At 43.7% G+C, this 24,109-nt stretch overlaps 1 protein-coding gene across 1 annotated transcript in view; it reads right to left on the bottom strand.

The window, feature by feature from the left end:
* Positions 1-24,109, bottom strand: part of ctdp1 (CTD (carboxy-terminal domain, RNA polymerase II, polypeptide A) phosphatase, subunit 1) — a 284,417-nt gene that overhangs the window by 184,951 nt on the left and 75,357 nt on the right. The window contains 1 exon segment of the mRNA XM_055634765.1: positions 2,295-2,436. Coding sequence (XP_055490740.1) covers positions 2,295-2,436 — 142 coding nt within the window.

Genomic DNA, 24,109 nt, shown 5'->3' with positions numbered 1-24,109 from the left:
TGTTCCTGGTGTGTAGGATAAAACTAGTGTATGTGCGATCATTGGTCTGAAAGGTCTGTTTCCACGTTGTATCTCTAAAACTACAACTAGGGAATTGGATCACGTGCAGGCAATTGGGATTAGACAATAGGTGCAGGAGTAGGCCATTCGGCCCCTCGACCCAGCACCGCCATTCACTGTGATCATGGCTGTTCATCTACAATCAGTACCCCGTTCCTGCCTTCACCCCTTATCCCTTTAACTTGGTGTCTTGCTCGGCACAGGCAAAGTGGGCTGAAGGGCTTGTTCGTGTGCTGTACTGTTAATGTTCAATGTATCTAAATTCAAATTTTATTCGCACCTCACTGAGATGATTAAAGCTAAGCTGTGAGCCCGGTTTGAATAATACATCCAATGTTTCTGTACTCTTAGAAATATTTGACACCATGTCAGAAAGAGAGCTCATTAATATCTCAAGATGCTATTTGGAGCTCGAGAACTTGCTAAAGAACTTAAAAGGCAACAGTAATAGCATATCTGAGGAAGCATAATTGAGGTAGTTACATGCAGCAAAAGTTATCCATTTTTAATCTCTAATAGATATGAATGCTTTCTTTACCACCCAATCTGTATGAAGCCTTTGAATTACTAACAAGTATTATTAGACGCCATACTTTAAATGAAAAACCCATTCAAATAGCTTATCACCTGTGCTAGGAGCTTCCATCGGTTCCTGAGCCATGACGGCATCGTCATCTTTCCCAATTGCTCCAGGGCCTGTAATATCAGACATTATGTCCGATGAACAGCCTTGGAACAGCTGCAATTTTACCCAGATATAAATCGGGAAGACAGGTGTCATCTTCACACATACCCTCCCGTCATCACTTACCTAGATCATCTTTAATATCAACACCGTATTCAAAACATGCATCCTGTGTCCCAGACTCATAAAATACATTCCTTGCTCCTAAATCAGCCACGCTTGTGCTATAATATCACATCTGCTGTAATCACCTCCAGATAAAGAGCAATACAATATCATAGACCTGGATACGACCTTGACTTTGGGTGCTGCCTGTGTGTAGTTTGCTCATTCTCCCTGTGACTGCATGGGTTTCCCCTGGCTGCTCCCCTTTCCTCCCACGTCCCAAAGAAGTGCAAATTTGTAGGTTAATTGGCCTCCGCAAATCACCCCAAGTTTGACAGGAGCAGATGCTAAAGCGGGATAACATAGAACTAGCGTGTACAGGTGATTGGTGGTTGGCGTGGACCCGGTGAGTTGAAGGATCCGTTTCCATGCTGTATCTTTCTTTCAAATCAATCAATCAATCATTTTAGCTAATCCATCATTCCCCTGACTAGCACACACAATCCAGGTCAACCATCCTATCGTTTTAAGGATAAGGGGGAAATCCTTTGGGACCGAGATGGGAAAAGCATTTTTCACACAGAGAGTGGTGAATCTCTGAAACTCTCTGCCACAGAAGGTAGTTGAGGCCAGTTCATTGGCTATATTTTATTGGCTGTGTGGAACGAGCTTCCAGTGAAGGTGGTGGAGGCAGGTTCGTTTTTATCATTTAAAAATAAAATGGATAGTTAAATGGACGGGAAGGGATTGGAAGGTTATGGTCTGAGCGCAGGTATATGGGACTAGGGGAGAATATGTGTTCGGCACGGACTAGAAGGGTCGAGATGGCCTGTTTCCGTGCTGTATTTGTTATATGGTTATATGGTTATATTTAAGAGGGAGTTAGATGTGGCCCTTGTGGCTAAAGGGCCAGGGGGTATGGAGAGAAGGCAGGTACAGGATACTGAGTTGGATGATCAGCCATGATCATATAAAATGGCGGTGCAGGCTCGAAGGGCCAAATGGCCTACTCCTGCACCTATTTTTCTATGTTTCTATTCATGTCTTGGCTCATTGCTGCCCCAGTTAAATCTTGTATGCAAAGTGTTTCACTGTGTTTTTCTCTCTCTTGTTCTGTAGCCCATGCAGTTTGTAATTTCTGGGAGAAGCTTGCCTTTTTCCAACAATGATCCCTTGTCCTCTCTCACTTCCTTCACTCGACCTATTTTCTATGTTTCTATGACCTACCAACAACCACAAAACCTTGATCCCACTGGAGCTCGACCTCCATCCCTAAAGATCCTGCAAAAACATAATTTGCCCTCCCTGAAACCAGACTCACCATCAGCCCTTTCCAACACCTCCCATGCTCAGCATCCTCCTTGAAGTCTTGGAGGCATGTGAAGCATTCTCACGATTTTTTTCTACATTCAAAGTACTTTGTAAAATGCTTGTTGTTGGTTACCTTTGCGTTTTGACGTACTCTTCTATCAGTGGGAATAGTTTTTCCTCAACTCTTTCCCAACGTTCTAGAGAGCACCATAACCAGTCCGGGTTTACCACGTGAAGATGCTTCGAAGCTAATGCTTGTCGAACTTTCTCAGTTCCTGTGAGGAGAACACAGTTTCTTAAACACAAGCAGGCAATACAACTGTTGCATTCTTAGCAGTAACCATGTAAATTTGAAGTGTCCTTTTTGTTATGGTGCCAGGGGCGTAACAGACATCCACCAGCTCACTGCTAATGCAATGCATGGGCTAATTAACCCAGACACCATCATATGATAACTTCTACAAGCCATACCAAAGAAATATAAGATGGTCCAGACCTCACCAAAGCTACAGATAGAAAAGTTGTAATAGCTTCATCAAGCTACCAAAATATGGGCCATTTTATATCAATAGGGCTAAACTTAAAGTTATTCAATGTGACATTTTTTTCCATTTTCTTAAAGTCATCTGATTTTAGTATGCTGCTTCTTTTGTAATTTTACATTTTAATAAGTCCTTCCAACTCTTTTCAAACTTGGCTTTGGCTGTCTGGATGTGCCCATATGTCAGTGAAAATCAATAGACTACAAGGATCTTTATAATGTCCTGGTTTATTTTGTATTGTAGCTCTAGACACATCTTTGGGTGAACATATTGTTCCTGGATGGAGTACAGCATAGATTTTCCAAAATAACACCTGAACTAGAAAGGCTAAACTGAGAAGTGATTATGCTATCTGTCCACAAACCCCCAGATGCAGCCCTCAACAAGACCCTATACACTGCAGAATTTACCCCTGTGCTTGAATCCTCTTGCAATAAAAAAACAATTTGCTTTCATCATGGCTTGCTGCAGCAACATGCTGGTTTTCAACCAGGTTCCTTTAAGCATCAACCTTACTCCATCTCGCATCATTTTTACCCAGTGTAGGGGAATCAAGAACCAGAGGACATAGGGTTAAGGTGAGAGGGGAACCTGAGGGCAACTTTCTCACAGGGTATATGGAAGGAGCTTCCAGAACAGACCCTTTGGCCCAACTTGCCCACACCGACCAACATGTCCTATCTCCTCTGGTCCCACTTGCCTGCGTTTGGCCCATGCCCCTCTAAACCTATCCCAGTATATGTTGGCCCATATCCCTCTAAACCAATCCTATAGGTAAACCTATACCTAGTATCCTAGGTGTAGGAAGGAACTGCAGATGCTGGTTTAAACCGAAGATAGACACAAAATACTGGAGTAACTCAGTGAGACAGGCAGCATCTCTGGAGAGAAGGAATGGTTTTGTGTCGAGACCCTTCTTCAGACCTGAGGCGTTCGAGCCCGAAACAACACCCATTCCTTCTCTCCAGAGATGCTGCCTGTCCTGCTGAGTTACTCCATCATTTTGTGTCTGTCCTAGTATCCTAGGGATTTGAGGTAAGTACCATAACAACACCTAAGAGACATCTGGATAGGTACATAGACAGGAAAGGGTTAGAGGTTTATGAGACAAATGCAGGCAGGTAGAACTAGCATAGATCTTGGTCGGCAGGGCAAAGTTAAGCTGAAGTGCCTGATTCCAAGCTGCATTACTCCGTTACTCTTTCATTTAAAAATTGTGTCTATCTTCTATTCCTTACACCAATTTGCAGCACATTTTTCCCACATTATATGACATTTGGCATGGTCTTGCCCACACACCTGTCTTGTCCATATCCCCATGGAACATCCTTACGGCCACCCTCCCTACAATCCCAGCTAGTTTTGTGTCAGCAAAGAGTTGAGAAGGTACGGCATTTGGTCCCCTCACCCAAACACGGGCAATGGAGGAACCTGAGTGAGTCTTTGAGTCTTTTAATGCGCTGCGAACTGCTGTGCAGTTTTTATTGCCAAGTTTTATCATACACCGTTCAACACCTCTAATTTAAAATTTGTTTTTAATTTGTAGAAAGAAATTGATAAAGGGGTTTAGGGAGAGAATTCCGGAGCTTCAGGCCTTGGTAGCTGAAGACATGTCTGTCGATGTAGGGCAATGAAAATGGGTGGTAATCATAAATATAGAACTGGAGAAATGGTTCTGAAGATCCTGGGGCCGATGAAGAAAGATGAGCCTGTGGACAGATGGGAAACATGGCGGCATGGATCAATAGGGAGCCAGTGTAGATCAAAAAGCAGAGGAGTCAATGGGGTGCCAATAGTTAGTGCATGACCCACCGAGTTTTTGGATAACCTCTTGCCAACAGGATATAGGGAGGGAGAACAGTCAAAAGTCCATTGAAATACTCAGGTTTTACCATGACATTGGTGCAGATCAAGGTTTCAGCAGAGATGTTAAAGAAGGGAAGAAATTAGGCTGGAAAATATTGCCCTCATGGCCTTCAACTCTTCCTAGGTGCAACCCATCCAAATTAAAAATGGCCCCCTTAATCATCACTACTTCCCATGGCCTGGTTTTGTTAACTTGAATGCACAAGAACGAAGGAGGCTGCAGAAAGTGGTGGACATTGTTTGGTTCATCACTTGTATTGACCTCCCCATCAAAGGGATCTGTAGGCAGCCGCCTCAAAAAGACAACAAATATCATAAAAGACCCACATCACCATGGGTATGCTCTCATTTTGCTGCTACCATCAGGAGGAAGGTACAGGAGCCTGAGAACCGTGACGTCAAGGTTCAAAGATAGCTTCTTCCCATCAACCACGTTGCACAACCCTAACTCTGCAACAATCTAATATAGACTTTTGAAATGCTGCCATTTAAAATGTGGAAACAATGAACTGCATATGGTGGTTAATACAAAAATAGACACAAAGTGCTGGAGTAACTCAGCAGGTCAGGCAACATCACTGAAGAACATGGATAGATGACGTCTTGACCTAAACACATCTCTGGGTGAAATTATCTATCCTCAAATACCCCGAAACCTTTTTACTCTTCAGCTTACAGTAAATTGATGCCTTCGGGCTTTAGATGTCTCTGTTACGAGAAAGGTCTCGCATCATCCACCCTACACCCCTCATTTTTTATGTCCCCATTCAGCTTGATCCCCTCTAAGGGAAACAAACCCCCCTGTTCTCATCACTCAAGCGCTCCATCTCGTCATAGCCTGGTAAATCTTCTCTGCTTCATTTCCCGAAAGATAATGTACTTTTTATAAAGTGTTGACAAGAATTGCACACAATATTCCAGCAATGGCCTCTTCAACATTTTATACAGCTGTACCAAGACCTTCCTGCCCTTATATTCCATACCCTAGCTAATGAAAGCCAAGACCCTGTACGCCTTGTTCACCACTTTATCTATCTGTGCTGCCATCTTTAGAGATCTATAGACTTGTACACCGTCTCCCTGCTCCCCAATACTCCTTAGGGCTTCACCATTCATGGTCTATGCCCTATCCTTAGTGGATCTGTCAAAATACATCATCTCACACATACATGGCAGGATTAAATTCTATCTATCATTGCTCCATTCAATTTACCAGCTGGTAAATGTGTTCACTAGCCCAGGACTAGCCTCCTCACTCTCAACACCACTGCCAATTTCTGTATCACCTACCAACCTTATTCTCCTACAAGTCGCTGATGAATATGGCATGTAATAAGAGTCATAACCAATTGTTGCCAGTATTTTGTTTTTATTTCAGATTCTTCTCCAGTTTGTTTTAATGTTTCAGTCTATTTCTTGCTTTGTCTTGCCTGCATTATATTCTGTGTTAACAACGGGTACTAATCACACTGAAGAGTCAGGAAGCAAAGAAAAATGTTAAATTTGTCTTCCAAGCATGAATCGTGCCTGATGTAAAAGTTAGAAAGATCACCAGCTTGGATTATTCCCTTGTTATCACTGTAGAATGTCTTCTCTTCTGATGCATTTGAGGAAGACAGCATCGATTTGATGTTCTGTCAATATCCTGGTCTTTCATACCAAAGAAGCATTGCTTCTCACTCAGAAGAAGAAGGCATCAGTACACGTTTATCATGACACAACGTACTTTATTGTACAGTCGACGGCATTATTCACAGTTCACAGGCCACCAGTTTAGTGATCCATGTATTGGGTAAGACTGTCATTGAAAAATAACAAAATTATAATGGAGATTAACGAGTCTGTCCGTTGGCAGAAATCCCGTGGGGGGAGGCAGGGGGCCGTGTCCCGTGTCCCGTCCTTGTTTTGAGAGGTTGGGGACAATCCTCCCCCATGTTTTGTGAAATATGTATTTTGCAATCAGTTCCCATCCGAGTCGTGGCCGCATGCATGGTCAGCTGGCTCAGACTCTGAAAAGAATTAGACCCTGGAAAGAAAAGACTCTGAAAATGTCATCCTTCGTTAATGACAAACGCTCATCCATTCCATATTAATTACAAGCTTTGTAAAGCATTGTGTCGGGTTCAATGAGTAGTGTACTGCAGAACAATTCTCGTTGTTTATCACTTCATTCCTCTGACTGAGACGGAAACGATGTGTTAACTGTCCCTGTTATCTGCTACATCGACATGCATTCCTTAATCCTTAGTAAATATAATTGTGTGAACTGACCTTGCTTCAAATATGACGCGTTCCTTTGAATAAAATTAACGGGAGAAGTTCTTAAAACTCTGATGCGGGTACATATTACAGAGACCAAATGCTTTCTTTATAAAGCAATTTTATTAACTAATTGACACCCTCTATTTTTACAGCTCACAATTGGGAAAAAAAAATGCTTAATACATCCAAGCATACAAAGTTTTAGGTTGCCTATAATGCAGATCATTTGTATATTGCTTGGTTTAATAGCTTGGTTTCCATACCACACATTATGGGCGGCGCGACTCTGGTCAGCAGCGGCCTCTGCAGTCTGTCCGCGTTTTATTATTTTTCTGTCTGTGTTTTTATGTAGTTTTTGTTATTTTTTGTTGGGGGGTGTGTGTGTGGGGGGGGGGGGAACTTTTTAAATCTCTCCCTGCACGGGAGACCCGACTTTTTCTCGTTGGGTTTCCGTTGTCGTTGGGGCCGCAACGAGGAGCGGCCTCCAACAGGAAGAGACCGGGGACTCTGGTGCTACGACTCACCGTCACCGTCGCGGGGCTGGCCGAGTCCGGAGCGGGTGGAGCGGTGGAGGAGCGCTGCTGCTGCTGCTGCTGCTGCTGCTGCTGCTGTTGCTGCTGCTGCTGCTGCGGCCCGACCGGAGAGTCGGAGGCTCCAACGACAGGTCGGTGGGCGACGGCACCGGGAGCCCGCGGCTCCCTGGAGGGAGACCGCTTTTCAGGGCTCTCGCAACGGCGACTTCCCCCGCCCGAGTTGCGGGGTTGAAGAGCTCCTGGTGCGGGGCCTACATCACTGCCCCGCGCGGCTTGGAATGGCCGCGGGACTCTGTGAACGCACGCTGGGGGCACTAACAGCAAGACCTGGTGTGCGACCTCTGCACCACCCGGCGTGGCTTTAATGGCCGCGGGACAATCGCCATCGCCAGCCGGGGGCTTTGACTTTGACTCTGATATGGGGGGGGGAGAGTGCAGTGGAGAGATAAGTGTATTTGGCCTTCCATCACAGCGATGTGATGGATGTTTATGTAAATTATGTTGTGTCTTGGGTCTATGTGTTTGTAATGTATGGCTGCAGAAACGGCATTTCGTTTGGACCTCAAGGGGTCCAAATGACCATTAAATGTATCTTGTATCTTGTATCTTGTATTTGAAAGTGTCCTGTCCTATATTATGTTGTCCAGTGTATGTTAAATCAGGGGTACAGATCTGTACTAGTTAACTCATTCTAACGGCCCCACAGTAGAAGCATCCACGTCGCGGGGCTGGAAACTGGAAGAATCATGAGCTAATTACCGTCCACAGGGCCCACGGCTGAAGCCTCCAAATTCTTATGTGTGCACGTGTGTGCGCGCGCGTGTGTGTGTGTGTGTGTGTGTGTGTGTGCGTGCGCGCGCGAGCGTGCGTGTGTGTGTGTGTGTGCGCATGCGTGTGTGTGCGCGCAAGCGTGTGTGCGTGTGCGAGCATGCGTGCGTGTGTGCATGCGTGTGTGTGTGTGTGTATGTGTGCATGCGCGAGTGTGTGTGCGTGTGTCTGTGTGTGCGCATGCGTGCGTGTGTGTGTGTGCGCGGCCGTCAAGAAAGTGTGTGGCCCCCATGTTTTGATAGCGATTTCTGCCCATCTATGAATTATCTATCTAATCTTACAACATCTATGAATTAAAATTGCATCTCCAGTAAGTGGTAGATTGATATCCTAGTAAAGGCATGTCCAGCACCAATTCACCAGCCATGTCGTTCATTCATTGCTGTAAGATTACTCACAAAACAGTGAACACAAAAAAAAATCAATATTCTCCCAACAACCTTCCTTTGCAAAACAAGTAACTTACATCGTCTGAGATGGGTAAAATATACCCCAAAACTAGATGTCAGCAGTATCTCCTTAAACTTTTCTTCTATGATGCTTGGGAAGATGATTTCAATCTTTCACTCCAAAGATTCAACAGATCAGGCCATGATGATAACTCAAATAGCAACACATTCGGCTGATAGTCACTATTGTCAAAACTGATATAGGCGATACTTAGAAAGACATGTAACATCCTAAAACTAAAACCAATCCAGTCAGTGATATTCAGACATCCCCAGCTCATCATTACTCTGAAGTATTACCAATTATATCCTACATTAATAGTTGCTCAGTGGTTCCATGGCAAGTGCAGCGAATAGAACCGTCACCACGCTGCTCATGCAGCCCTGGTTCAATTCTGACCCCTGCTGCTGTCTGATTCAGATTCAAATTCAGATTCAATTTTAATTGTCATTGTCAGTGTACAGTACAGAGACTGTGTGTACAGAGTACAGAGTCTGTGTGGAGTTTGCATGTTCTCCCTGTGATTGCGAGGGTTTCCCTTTTTGTGAGGTCCATTTTTCTTTCACAACCCAAAGATGATTGGGATAGTAAGTAAAATGATTGCTGAGATTTGCCCCCCGTGCGTAGATGCGTGGTGAAATCCAGAGTTGATGAGAATTTGACAATACAATAGGATAAGGTAGTTTCAGTGTAAAAATGGGTGCTGGATTGTGCATTCTCGGTGAGTCGAAGGGCCTGTTTCTATGCTGACTCTCTCTACAACTCCTGCATTCAAAACAGAGAGTTGTGCCCACTACACCGTCTCAAACACAAAACTCCCAATTGACTTTCTCGTTCAGTGCCTGGGCTTCACTGTCGGGATCTTGGTTGTCAATAGGCCGGGAACGAGTGAGTACGAGTATTTGAGCCACCGCTTTCAGGACAGAGCCAAGGCAATGGACCGTAGGTACACCATGTTCGTGAGCTCCCGTAACTAGGGTCCAGTGCTCCGGGTGGCGTCCTCGAAGGGGCGGGATCCATGTGAACACGTGATTTGACGTCTGCCATCCGGGGCGGAATCTATGTGAAGACGTGATAGATGTGGCCCGCCATCCGCTCCCAGACATGCGTCCTGGCCCCTATGCAGAACAAGTTTGCCGACCCCTGTTCTAAATGGTAAACTAAAAGAATACCAGATATTCAAGTCCTTTTCACAGTGAATCATGCAGCAACAGCCATATAACAGCCTCACAATAAACTGGACTCCTCTTTAACAGTCGTTTGGGATTGAGGATGATTTGCTTCCACTTTAGTTCAGTAATTCTGAGATGCATTGCATGCCAGTGACAGAATCAGTCTTACACAGATGGAATAGATATCTGATCAGTTGGATGGGTGGGTATTTTCTCCAAGGAGGCTTTTGAGAATATTTCTCAGTCCATCAGCTGATCTTTTGCCACAACAAGCAGTCTGTTGGGTATAGAAATGACTGGGCCTGTCAACAAAACCAACCAACCAAAAACCAATGCTGGAGAAACTCAACGGGTGAGGCAGCATCTATGAAGCTAAGGAATAGGTGACGTTTCGGGTCGAGACCCTTCTTCAGACTGATGTGGGGTTGGAGGAGGGGGGCGGGAAGAAGAAAGGAAGAGGTAGAGACAGTGGGCTGTGGGAGAGCTTGGATGGGGAAGGGAAGGAGAGAGAAAGCAAGGACTACCTGAAATTGGAGGTCAATGTTCATACCGCTGGGGTGTAAACTAGCCAAGCGAAATATTTGGTGCTGCTCCTCCAATTTGCGGTGGGACTCACTCTGGCCATGGAGAAGGCCCAGGACAGAAAGGTCAGATTCAGAATGGGAGGGGGAGTTGAAGTGCTGAACCACCGGTAGATCAGGTTGGTTATTGCGAACTGAGCAGAGGTGTTGGGCGAAGCGATCGCCAAGCCTGCGCTTGGTTTCACCGATGTAAAGCAGATGACACCTAGAACAGCGGATGCAATAGATGAGGTTGGAGGAGGTGCAGGTGAACCTCTGCCTCACCTGGAAAGACTGCTTGGGTAAAGAGGTAAAGCTACAAGTGTAGCATTTCCTGCGGTTGCAAGGGAAAGTACCAGGGGAGGGGGTGGTTTTGGGTGGTAAGGGACGAATTGACCAGGGAGTTACGGAGGGAGCGGTCTCTGCGGAATGCAGAAAGGGAGGAAATGGGAAGATGTGGCAAGTGGTGGAATCCCGTTGGAGGTGGCAAAAATGTTGTACGATTATCCTATGTATGTGAAGGCTGGTGGGGTGGAATGTGAGGACAAAGGGGACTGTCCTTGTTACGAGTGGAGGGGATGAGGAGAGCCAAGCTACGGGATATATAGGAGACCCTGGTTGTTATATTCTTGCATATTCATGTATATGTTAAGTGGTGTTTAATATAAGCAGGGAATGGTGGGTAACAAAACTCTCTCGTGATCCAGGCAACCAGGATGACCTACCGATATTCACAGGTCATGGTAGAACATCTGGAACTTATCAAGTTCTCACACGACTGAACTGCCACAATGTCAAACTGTGACAAAGTAAATGTGCATTTGCGCAGTCAGAGGTGGTCTACATTGGACACAAAGTAGATATCAACGAACATCGCCCTGTGAAGGTGAAAGTGGAAGCAATAGTGAATGCTCCAAAAGCCAACAATGTGTCAGAGCTACGATCATTCCTTGGGATGGTGCAACCCGTGTAACTATGCACGATTCCTTCCAGATTTAGCAACTGTGCTAAAGCCACTACATCATCTGCTACAAAAAGTTGTGAAATGGACATGGGGAAAGGAACAGCAACGTGTATATGACATCTGCAAGGAAAACCTGACAAGTGACAAACTCCTTATCCAATACGATACAACACGCGAGATGAAACTTGCTTGTGATGCTTCATGTTATGGTGTAGGTGCAGTCATCTCCCATGTAATGAATGACGCACAGGAAAAGCCTATTGCTTTTGCATCCCACACCCTATCATCGAGTGAACGCAACTATACTCAGATAGAAAAGGAAGCACTCAGCATCGTGTACGGAATCAAGAAATTCCATCAGTTTCTTCTCGGCAGACCATTCACCCTAGTGCCTGATCAAAAGCCACTACTACTAGGTATGTTACCTGAATCGTGGTTAAGAATCTGCCCCACCCCGTGTGCGCGATTTTGGCGCTGTTTAGAGGGGGCGGGTTTAAAACGCGATTTTTACTAGGCTGTTCCAATCGAAAATGTTCAGCCTAGTAAATCATTAACGGAAAATCGCTGGAAGACCCCGTCGCAAAAGGTATTATTAGTTTTTATGGCCTTGTATAATAGTTATAGTAGTTTAAAAATCACTCTCTAAACCCGCGACCTCTCGCAGCCCCAGGGTTTTATAAAGCAAACAATTAAAGGTATGTACCTTATTTTTACATTAAAAGGGGCTTCTTAAGAACCCTGTATATAAAGTTTTCTATAGCGAGTAGCTCATTTTGGGCTCTTTATATCCCGCAGTATTTTTCTGGGCATTTGAGGGCGCAAATTCAGCGCAATGTGAACGTTCTAAACCAGCGCGTTCACAGGATCCCACTAGAAAGCCGATTTAAAATGGACTTTAATTTACAGCAATTGAACACTAAATTCCTTCCATTTGGCCTATAAATTGATGTAAATGAGATTTTAAAATCATGTTTTATTGTGAATTATTTGTGAATATTATTTGGACACTTAGGCTATTTAAAAATGTTAATCATTTATTAAGAAATGGATAGATGTTTAGATCTAGTAATTGAAGTTTGAAATTAGCTACAATTGGGTAACTAACTAATTATATGCTTTAATTTCAGGTCATCCAAGTAAGATTATTTTATATTTGTTTCAGAATGGTTCAATCTATGATAACTGAAAATTTCATTCAGTTCTCTTAGTTTTTAAGAAGGTTATCGGCTTTTGACTGTCCATGATCACAGCTTTTTTGTTATGTCCATAGAAAATCAATAGGGAACAAGATGCTAATTTCCGAGTATGAAAATGGCCATAACGTTTTTATTACTTGAGATATGAAAGTGAATTAGGTGTCAAATGAAACTTATTTTTATGCTTTATCTGATGGGATAAATTGCAGACTTGATTTTTTAAATCTCAAAATTTTGTAACATTGCTACTACTACTGCTACATGGTCCCAAGTTAGCTATACCTTCCATGGCGGCATCAAGGATGCAGTGCTGGGCAATTGTGCTGTCCCAGTATGAATACAAGGTGGAGTACAGAAGGTCCAAGTGCAACGCAGTTGCAGATGCGTTGTCCCGGTTGCCCCATGAGAACTCTGACGTGGGAAGTGAGAACTGAATCTACACACTACAAGTTGTAGATGAAGACTTTCCAGTGACTGCAACAGAAATTGCAGCAGAAACAGAGAAAGACGCTGTGCTGAAGTTGATCTATGAATAGACATTAAATGGTTGGACTGAAATCGATAGCGGATTGAACTCAGAGCTGAAGCCTTTCCATAATCGACACCATGAATTATCATGTGAGCAGGGATGCATTAAGTTACAGAGTGGTTGGACCAGAGTCTTTAAGAAACAAATTTATGAATGAACTTCATGCCGAACATCCTGACATAGTAAGCATGAAGTCAATTGCCAGAAGTTTTGTGTATTGGCCTGGTCATTGACATCGAGTCACTGGTGAACAAATATAGCATCTGCCAAAATTGCTGGAGTAAACCTGGTGATAATCACTTTCTGGTACTAGTAGATAGTCATTCCAAATGGATTGAGGTTAAGCATATGGGGGTCAAGTGCAGTTAGTACAGACAAAGAAACAGATTCCTCTGGTCAAAGTCAGGGTACTAAAACAGAGTCAAACAAGCGCACTGTTGAGTCAACACCAAAACCTGTTACACCTGTTTACTGTTAGACGATCAGGCAGGATCCGTAAACCAGTAGTCAGATTAGGTTTGTAAGTTAAGTAACTCACTGTATAGGTAAAGTGAAAATGTGTAGATATGTAAACTAAATATATTACGTTTATCATTTAAGATTTCATAAATACTGGTTTAAATCGAGTATCACAACAACAAAATTGTAACTGAGTACTTCGATTTAATACTTAAAAAAAGGAGAGCAGTGCAATGTATTCATAGATATTCATGTATATGTTATTGAGTTGGTGTTTAATATAAGCTGGGAATGTTGGGTAATAAAACTCTCTCTCGTGATCCAGGCAACCTGCGTGTAAGTTGTTATTCATTCTGCCGTTCGGAATATACACTGGTGAGAGCCTCATCTATAGTCGAAGAGGGGAACCCCCGTTCCCTAAAGAATGAAAACATCTCCGATACCCTGGTTTGGAACACCTCATCCTGGGTGGAGATGCGGAGTAGACGGAGGAATTGGGAGTAGGGATAGAGTCCTTACATGAAGCAGGGTGGGTAGAAGTGTAGTCCAGCTAGCCATGGGAGTCAGTGGGTTTGTAGTTAAGCCACTGACTCCCATGGCTATCTGGATCTACTAGTGCAGAAGAAAAATGTTTAATTCAAACTTATTTATCTTTGCAGAACTTGGTTTTATAATCGTTTTGTGACACACACGTATTAAACAGTCATCACCTCTGCACTTTAAAGGAATTAAGTGTATGTGGTATACATAAAATAGGTCTGATTATATAAAGATTTGTAAAAGGAAAAGCTTTTTGAGGTTGTCGGTAAGGCAACAGAAATGATGAATCAGAGTGTCGAAGTGAGATTGACTGATTGACCAAATGGTTCCAGCACAACAACCTGGCTCTCGATATCAGTAAAACCAATTAACTGATTGTGGACTTTGGAAGAGGAAGGATGAGGATCCACAATCCTGTTGACGATGGTGGAAAGAGCCAAAAACGTCAAATTCCTGGGCGTGCATATTTCCGAAGATCTTTCCTGGACCCAGCACACTGACGCAATTATAAATAAAGCACATCAACGCCTCTACTTCCTGAGACGATTACGGAGATTCGGTATGTCAGAGAGGATTCTCTTGAACTTGTACAGTAGAGAGCATATTGACTGGTTGCATCATGGCCTGGTTCGGCAACTTGAATGCCGAGGAACGAAAAAAAAACTGGAAAAGGTTGTGAACACTGCCCAGTCCATCACAGTCTCTTACCTCCCCACCATCCACCACCAGGGATTTATTAGAGTCGCTGCCTCAAAGGCAGCCAACATCATCAGAGACCCACAACATCCTGGCCACACACTCATAAATAAAAATGTGCACTTTCTACCAAATAAGCATTTACCACTATGATCAAGAACAAAAAACACCTCTCTTGCGTTCTTAAAGTTCAAAATTGGCTTCTGTATATTTTAATGTTTTAGACCAACATGAAAAGAAAAATAACAAGTGCAAATTGAATCAAGCCAGCTTAGATGCACTTGCTAATGTAACGAGATGTTAGATCTCTGACAACCTCCAAATATCATTCTGTTTCCCTTCTTGCATTTGAACTTTAATTAGAGCCACAAATCTTCGCTCCAGTCACCTTAATTTCTTCAAGGAGCAATGGGAGCTTTAAATCTTATAACTGGCTCAATGTATTGGTGCTGGTGAAGACCGCATGCAACTGTCAACAGCCTCTTTACAGCCTAACAGCTGCAGTGAACAGTTCAGGAGCTGATGAGCTTTGCTCTCATTCTTGAAGATCTGTGATTTTCCTCAAAAGGAATATAATCCTTCAGTATAGAAATTGAGCAGATGCAAAAAAAAATTTCTGTCAAACTGTGCTTTGTTAGAATTCCAATTTGGAATTGGGCACAAACTTTATTGAGCAAAAAACATAGTTGGTAGTGAAAGTCGAGCAAAACAAAAAATAAAAAATAAACTGTTGGAGGAACTCAATGGATCAGGCAGCCTCTGTGGAAGGAAATGAGCAGTTGATGTTTCAGGCCAAGCCTTCATGTGGACTGAAAATTTAGAGGAGATACAACGGGTATAAAGAGGTAGGGGTGGAGCAAGCGCTTGCATGAGATAGGTGGATCCATGTACCAATCAATCCCTCGTCCCCAGGTCCAACTGTTGCTTGCAACCTTGGGTCATTCCCCTCTCCCTCACATATTTTTATCTCCCTTCTATTCTTTCAGTCCAGGTGAAGAGCCCCAACCCAAACCCATCTACTGTCCGTTTACCTCCTCCAGCCAGTGCCTCTCCTCTTGAGATCGTCAAGGACTTTGCTTTTTTGCTTCTTGTTTAACAACACTCTTATCCCAGCAGTCAATCAAGTGAAGTTTGGCCGCACTCCCTCACACATATCTTTCGTTAGGGAGACCAAAATTGTACACTGTTTGAGGGTGATGTCACGAAAACCCATGTAAGGCAATCTCAATCTTGGACTCAATCTCGATGGGCTGCTGGGTTTCTTCTATTCAAATCTCACGTCAAAAACCTCGGCGTGATATTTGACTCAGCACTGAAATTTGACAAACAAGTCAATGCCGTGGTAAAAGCTAGCTTCTTTCAGCTTTGGACGATAGCTAAAATAAAACAATTCCTCCACTTTGATGACCTCGAAAAGATCATCCACATATTTATCTCCTCCCGCCTAGATTACTGCAACTCTCTTTACACTGGCATCAGCCAATTTTCCCTGTCCCGCCTGCAATTGGTCCAAAACGCCGCAACGAGACTCCTGACGGGCACCCGAAAAAGGGACCACATCACCCCGATCCTGGCCTCTCTCCACTGGCTCCGTATACATTTCAAGACCCAGGATCTATGCCTACAAAGCCCTCAATGGGTTTGCCCCCTCCTACATTAAAAGTCTTCTCACCCACCACTCCACCTCCAGGTCCCTCAGATCGGCCGACTTGGGGCTGCTGAATATCCCGCGGTCTAGGCATAAGCTTAGGGGCGACCGCGCCTTTGCGGTTGCAGCTCCTAGACTGTGGAACACCATCCCCCTTCCCATCAGAACTGCCCCTTCCATTGACTCCTTTAAGTCAAGACTAAAAACTTATCTATACTCCCAAGCCTTTCCTGACGTCCACTGAGCGAGGGCTACATGTATATATGTATGTAGTTTGTTTGTTTATACTATTCTTATAACAAATGTAAAGCACTTTGGCCAACGAGAGTTGTTTTTTAAATGTGCTATATAAATAAATGTGACCTAGAAACATAGAAATTAGGTGCAGGAGTAGAGGCCATTCGGCCCTTCGAGCCTGCACCGCCATTCAATATGATCATGGCCGATCATCAAACTCAGTATCCCGTACCTGCCTTCTCTCCATACCCCCTGATCCCCTTAGCCACAAGGGCCACATCTAACTCCCTCTTAAATATAGCCAACGAACTGGCCTCAACTACCCTCTGTGGCAGAGAGTTCCAGAGATTCACCACTCTCTGTGTGAAAAAAGTTCTTCTCATCTCGGTTTTAAAGGATTTCCCCCTTATCCTTAAGCTGTGACCCCTTGTCCTGGACTTCCCCAACATCGGGAACAATCTTCCTGCATCTAGCCTGTCCAACCCCTTAAGAATTTTGTAAGTTTCTATAAGATCCCCTCTTGACTTGACTTGACTTCTGGCTGTTCCAGTTTCCTCCAATATTCCAACAAGACATGGGTTGGTAGGTTAAGTGGCTATGCTAAATTGCAACTTGTGGAGGTAGATGGTAGAATTGATGCGAGTTTGAGGAGAACACATTCAGGAAAAATTAGTGGGAAATAGGATTGCTAAGTGGGTATGGAATCAAATGGGCCGAGTGGAACAAATGGTGCTCTGTCACAGGGAAGTGAGCAAAAGTGAAGAATATTTCCTAAATTTTGCTGCGTAAATTATGAGGAAAAACATTTTCTCTCCCTTATCCTTCTTATCCCTTAACAGCATTGATGTGCAGTAGGATTGAGCGGTTTGAGTACATTGCTCCCAGAAACTTACAAGTAGATGAAGCAGTAAAGGCAGCAGATTGGGGCATTGAGTATAAGAGTCAGGAGAGCATATTACAGCTTTATAAAACTTTGCTTAGGCCAAATGGAGTACCCTGTGCAGTCTCCCCATTGTAGAAAGGATATGGAGGTTTCAAAGAGGGTGCACAACAGGTTTACCAGAATGCTGTCTGGAATAGGGAATATTAACATAAGGAAGTTAGACAGACATGGATTGTGTTCTCTGACATGTCAGAGGCTGAGGGGAGGCCTGATGGAAGTATATACAAGTATGGGAGGCATAGATAGGCTAGATAGAACCTTTTTCCCCTTGTTGGAAATGTCTAGAAGGCAAAGCCTTAAAGTGAGAGGGGAAAAGTTTAATGGAGATGTACTGGTCAAATTCAGTTTTCTAAACTGAGATTAGTATATGCCTGGAACATGCTACCAGGGTGGTGCTGGAAGCAGATCGTGGTTTTTAAGAGGCTTTGAGCCAAGCACATGGACATGCTAGGAAAGTGGATGACGTGTAGGCAGAGGAAATTAGTTTACCTAGGTAGACACAAAATGCTGGAGTAACTCAGTTTGTCAGTCTCCCTACCTGCTTCCACTACCTGCTACCTCCGGCAACCACCTGCAACCTCCGGGAACCTCACGGAAACCTTGGGTGGGGCGCAAAGTCTCCAGAGGTTTCCGTTCAGGTTTCATAAGTGGGACAGGGGCATTAGGCAGCAAATCTACTGCTGAGCCACCGTGCAGCGCTGTAGTGCTCTATGTTCATTTTTTTCCCCCATGTTGTGGCATCATGGTATTACCCATTGGAACTGGAGATGAGAAGCAACGAGATCAGAGGCTATGATCTGCAATGTGACAGCATTCCCCTATCCACTGCCAATGTCTGATCTACTGAAAGTTTCCAGCTCTTTGTTTTTCTTTTTGATACCCATCAACAAGATTTTGTTATGATTCACTAATTGCAACATTAACATTTTTCTACCAATGTAATGGGTGATAAGTGATAAGGTTCCCTATTGCTTACTGTTCATCGAATGAATGTCACACATTGGGATGGTAATGTTTTTATAAATGGCAATTCAAAAGTTGATAATTAAGAGGCAGGCTGTTTAATCTTGTAACTTTTGTTTGAAAGGTAGCCTCAAATAAGGGTGACTTGCTTTCTCCAGTGCATGAAATCTAGAGATTAGAAATACAAAGATGTGCATCATTCTCCTCCTTGACAGGTTCCACATATCACCTGTCTGCCCCAGCCATACCCCTCCATCACACTTTTATTCTAGCTATCTCCTCTCTACATCCTCAGTCCTTTTGCCTCCACAGACACTGATCAACCGACTGAATTCTTCCAGTGTTTCGTGTGTTTTGCTCCTGACCATAGCACCTGCAGTCTCTCGTCCCCACGTCGTGTTATGGTCATATATGACCCATTGGAACTGTTGAGAACCAACTCAAAAGTGGGCACAAAATGCTGGAGGACCTCAGCTGGTCAGGCAGCATCTTTGGAGAGAAGGAATGGGTGACGTTTCAGTTCAAGACCCTTCTTCAGACCCAACTCAATTCAGGTGAGAGGTCATGAGTCTGAAATATAGCACCATTCCACTATCTATAATAATAATAATAATAATAATCTTATTTATATAGCACATTTTTAGTCAACTTACATTGACCCCAAAGTGCTTCACATAATTACATTACATTTTACACACAGGCAAGATGGGTGAAGTGTCTTGCCCCAAGGACACAACGACAGTATGCACTCCAAGCGGGATTCGAACCGGCTACCTTCCGGTCGCCAGCCGAACACTTAGCCCATTGCGCCATCTGTCGTCCCACTGTAGCCAATGTCTGACCTACTAAATATTTCTAGATTTTTCTGGGGGTTTTTTAAGGGGATGCATAGTGCCACAATGGTAAATCTGCTGTCTCAGTGTGCTGGAGACCCGGGTTCGATCCCGACTATGAGTGCTGTCCATACGGAGTTTGTACGTTCTCTTTGGGAGTTTTCCAGTTGCTCCGGTTTCCTCCCACATTTCAAAAGACGTGCAGGTTTGTAGGTTAATTGGCTTCTGTAAATTGCCCCTAGTGTGTAGGACGTGAAAGTGGAATATACTAGAGCTGGTGTATGGGTAATTGATGGTCGGTGTGGACTCGGTGAGTCGAAGCACCCGTTTCCTCGCTGTGTCTCTAAACTAAACACATCAATCACAAGATATTTTTGATTCACTAATTAGAACTTTAACATTTTCTACTAACATAACGGGTGACATGAAAATTACAATTAGGGGCCTGCTTATCCTTCGTCTGACAAATGTCACACATTGGAATATTAATATTTTATAAATGGTCAATCAATAGCAATTAAAAGGAAGGCTGGTTCAAACTTGTAACTCGTTTTTGAAAGTAGCCTCAAATAAGTGTATAACTCTTGCTTTCTCAGCTTACTGCAGTTGAAGAAATCTAGAGATTAGAAATGAAAAGAAATGCATAGTCTCCTCCTCAAATGGTCCCATTATCATGTGCCTGCCCCTTTCTTACTCCTTCATCTTATCTCTTTGTACTAGCTATCTCCCCTCTCCATTGAGTGCTGATGCAGGGTCTCAAAATGAACCATCAACTCTCCCTTTGCCTCTGCAGATGCTTTTCAACCCACCAAGTTCCTCCAGTCCCTCCCCCCCCCCCCCCCCCCCCCCCCCCATGGCATCTGCAGTCTGCTCTCTCTTGTCTCCATTGGTTCACACACTGCATTAAAAAAAAGCAGCAATAAAGGATGATGGTCAAATTGAGTTAACGCTCAGCAGACTATATTTTCTTTTCTTTTTTTTCTTCTTTTTTTTTGTTTATTTTATTAGAAGTTAATACAGTACAAAACAGTACAGTGGAACCTAATTTTAGGTGCCAACTATGTCATACCGTAATCCATTCTATGTACAACCTCTAGTTTTATGTTATGAAAAGGAAGTAAGCAAGACAAGAAAAAGAAAACAATAGAAAGAGGAAAAAGTGGAAAAATATATGGTAGAGAGTAGAAAAACGTGAAGTGTGTATATAAAAAATAAATAAAATAAAATAAAAAGTGGAAAATAGAAATAGAAGAGAAGGCCCCTTAAAAGAGAATTTTTCAAATCTGTATTCGGAGATATAGATCTATCCACGTCATGAACTGAAATCAGCAATCTTTACGGTACCGCTGCATCACATGATTCCAAAAAGTTGATGAAAGGAGACCAACTCCTTAAGAATTGGTTATATTTATCTATTAGTCGGAGTCTCATTTCTTCAAGGCGTGCTATGTCCATCATATTCCTAATCCACATTTTAACAGTTGGTATGGTTGTATTTTTCCAAAATTTAAGTATCAATTTCTTTCCAATTATTAACCCATAATTAAAAAAAACATTTTGGTCTTTATTTAAATTGGTATCTTCTCCTATTATTCCAAATATAATCCATTCCGTATTTTTAAAAAGAGACAGCAGACTTTTGACAAGAGGTCATTTTCATTGTGAACGCTTTACTGTGCAGATGTAGAGACGGTAATCTTGGAGAACAAGAATCCCATAATGGATTCATCAACAATTTAGATCCCAGACAAATGGCATAGAAGTAAGTTATCCTCAACCCCAAAGGATGGGGGAGTTTAAAGCTAGAGGCCATTAATTTATAAATGCAATAGAATATTCAGAAAAATTACCGCCCAGAGAGTACTTATCATGGAGAACTTGCTCCTAGATGCCACGACTGAATATACCACTTAGCTTTGAGAACTCTGGTGTTAGGGAATTTAAAGATTCACAATCCTGAGAAAATAACTTTCTTCCTGCGTCAGTCCGAATTCTTTAAAAATCAGTGGGTCTGAATACGGTGGAATGGGAAAGGTTATCATCTTTTATCTACAATAAGGGACTACTCTCCCTGCACTGGAGACCCGACCTTTTCTCGTCGGGTTTCCGTTGTCGTTGGGGCCGCAACGAGGAGCCGCCTCCAACAGGAAGAAGCCGGGGACTCTGGTGCTACAACTCACCGTCGCCGTCGCGGGGCTGGCCGAGTCCGGAGCAGGTGGAGCGGTGGAGGAGCGCTGCTGCTGCTGCTGCGGCCCGACCGGAGAGTCGGAGGCCCCAACGACAGGTCTGTGAACGGCGGCACCGGGAGCCCGCGGCTCCCTGGAGGGAGACCGCTTTTCAGGGCTCTCGCAACGGCGACTTCCCCCGCCCGAGTTGCGGGGTTGAAGAGCTCCTGGAGCGGGGCCTGACACCACTGCCCCGCGCGGCTTGGAATGGCCGCGGGACTCTGCGAGCGCACACCGGGGGCTCTAACACCAAGACCCGGTGTGCGACCTCGCACCACCCGGCGTGGCTTAAATGGTCGCGGGACAATTGCCATCGCCAGCCGGGGGCTTTGACTTTGACTCTGACATCGGGGGGGGGGGGGAGAGTGCAGTGGAGAGATAAGTTTATTAGGCCTTCCATCACAGCTATGTGATGGATGTTTATGTAAATTATGTTGTGTCTTGGGTCTATGTGTTTGTAATGTATGGCTGCAGAAACGGCATTTCGTTTGGTCCAAATGACAATTAAATGTATCTTGTATCTTGTATCTTGTATCTTGTACTATTTAAAAGGTAGAAACAAGGAATTGCAGGTGCTGTTTTACAAAAAAAAAAAGTGCTGGAGTAGCTCAGCGGCATCAGGCAGCATCTCTGGAGAAAATGGATAGGTGAGAGGATCCCAACTCAAAACGTCACCTATCCGTGTTCTCCAGAAATGTTGCTTGACCCACTGAGTTACTCTAGTCCTGTGTCTTTTTTTGCTGCTATTTCGCGGTAAAATATGGTGCCCATTTAAATTTTACACTGCATCTTTTAGGTTTGTGAGATTTTGGAACTGTTTTCCTAAAGGCCAGTGTGAGTAGAGGCTTTGAGTAAATTTTAAAACAGAAATAAATGGATGCTTGATAAGCAAAGTGGGGGTGAAATATTCCCGAGGATAGGTAGGAATGTGGAGTTGAGGTTGTGGTTGAATCAGCCACGCTTTTATTGGAAGGCACAGCTTTCTGTAACCATGCTCTGTAATCCCAGCACTGGAGGAAACATCCTCAGCATCCACCTTCAGGCACCTTTAGAATCTGATATGTTTCAACAAGATCATCTCACATTGTTTTAAACCCTAGTAAAGGCCCAATCTTAATTAACAAGGTATGAAGTTATTTTTCTTTGAACCAGATATTTCTGTTCAGGGGGAATAGATAATACTTATTCATGCCCTAGGAAGTTTGGATCTAAGAGTAAAAGTACCTAGACTTGTACCCTGCAGATGCAGGAAGATTGTTCCCGATGTTGGGGAAGTCCAGGACCAGGGGTCACAGCTTAAGGATAAAGGGGAAATCCTTTAAAACCGAGATGAGAAGAACTTTTTTCACACAGAGAGTGGTGAATCTCTGGAACTCTCTGCCACAGAGGGTAGTTGAGGCCAGTTCATTGGCTATATTTAAGAGGGAGTTAGATGTGGTCCTTGTGGCTAAGGGGATCAGGGGGTATGGAGAGAAGGCAGGTACGGGATACTGAGTTGGATGATCAGCCATGATCATATTGAATGGCGGTGCAGGCTCGAAGGGCCGAATGGCCTACTCCTGCACCTAATTTCTATGTTTCTATGTTTCTATAATGCCCTTGGTCCACCTTTTCGCATCGTCACCTGTTGGAATCAAAGGCAAGGGTGACGGAAATGCTGGCCTGTTTTGCACATCCGCTTTCAACAGAACACACTGACCATACACAGGATTTATGATAGAGTCTAAAGAAGGGTCCCGACTCCAAACCTCACCCATCCTTTTTCTCCAGAGATGCTGCCTGACCCGCTGAGTTACTCCAGCACTATGTGTCTATCTTCAGCTTGTCTCTCCCTACATTTTTATTTGTGAGTGGCACTACCTCTCCCTTTGTGTGATCTGTCTTCCCCTGTCTTTGTGTGGTCTGGCATTCTCAGAGTCATAGAAAGCTTCTATATTACAGAATTTAAAAAATCTTCTATATTGCAGATGGATGTGGGCTGACTGTATTCCATAAGTGTCAAAATTCAATAATATACAGGGAATGGATGACAGTCATCCAAAGAGAGAGCTGGTTACACTAGTTGCTTTAACACATACAGTGCCCTCCATAATGTTTGGGACAAAGATCCATCATTTATTTATTTGCCTCTGCACAATTTGAAATTTGTAATAGAGAACATCACATGTGGTCAATGTGCACATTGTCAGATTTTAATAAAGGCCATTTTTATATGTTTTGGCTTCACTATGTAGAAACTACAGCTGTGTTTATACATAGTCCCTGGATTTCGGGGCACCATACACAGCAATGTCATATAAATGAAAGTAGTTATGTTTAGTGTTTTGTTGCATATCCTTTGCATGCAATGACCGCTTGAAGTCTGCGATTCATAGTCATCACCAGTTGCTGGGTGTCTTCTCTGGTGATGCTCTGCCAGGCCTGTATTGCAGCCATCCTTAGCTTATGCTTGTTTTGAGGGCTAGTCCCCTTCAGTTTTCCCTTCAGCATATAAAAGGCATG

Source organism: Leucoraja erinacea, chromosome 4, assembly GCF_028641065.1.
Source record: "Leucoraja erinacea ecotype New England chromosome 4, Leri_hhj_1, whole genome shotgun sequence".
NCBI lineage: Eukaryota > Metazoa > Chordata > Chondrichthyes > Rajiformes > Rajidae > Leucoraja > Leucoraja erinaceus.
Note: the sequence above shows the minus strand (reverse complement) of the source record. Positions and strands in the feature narration are given on the sequence as shown.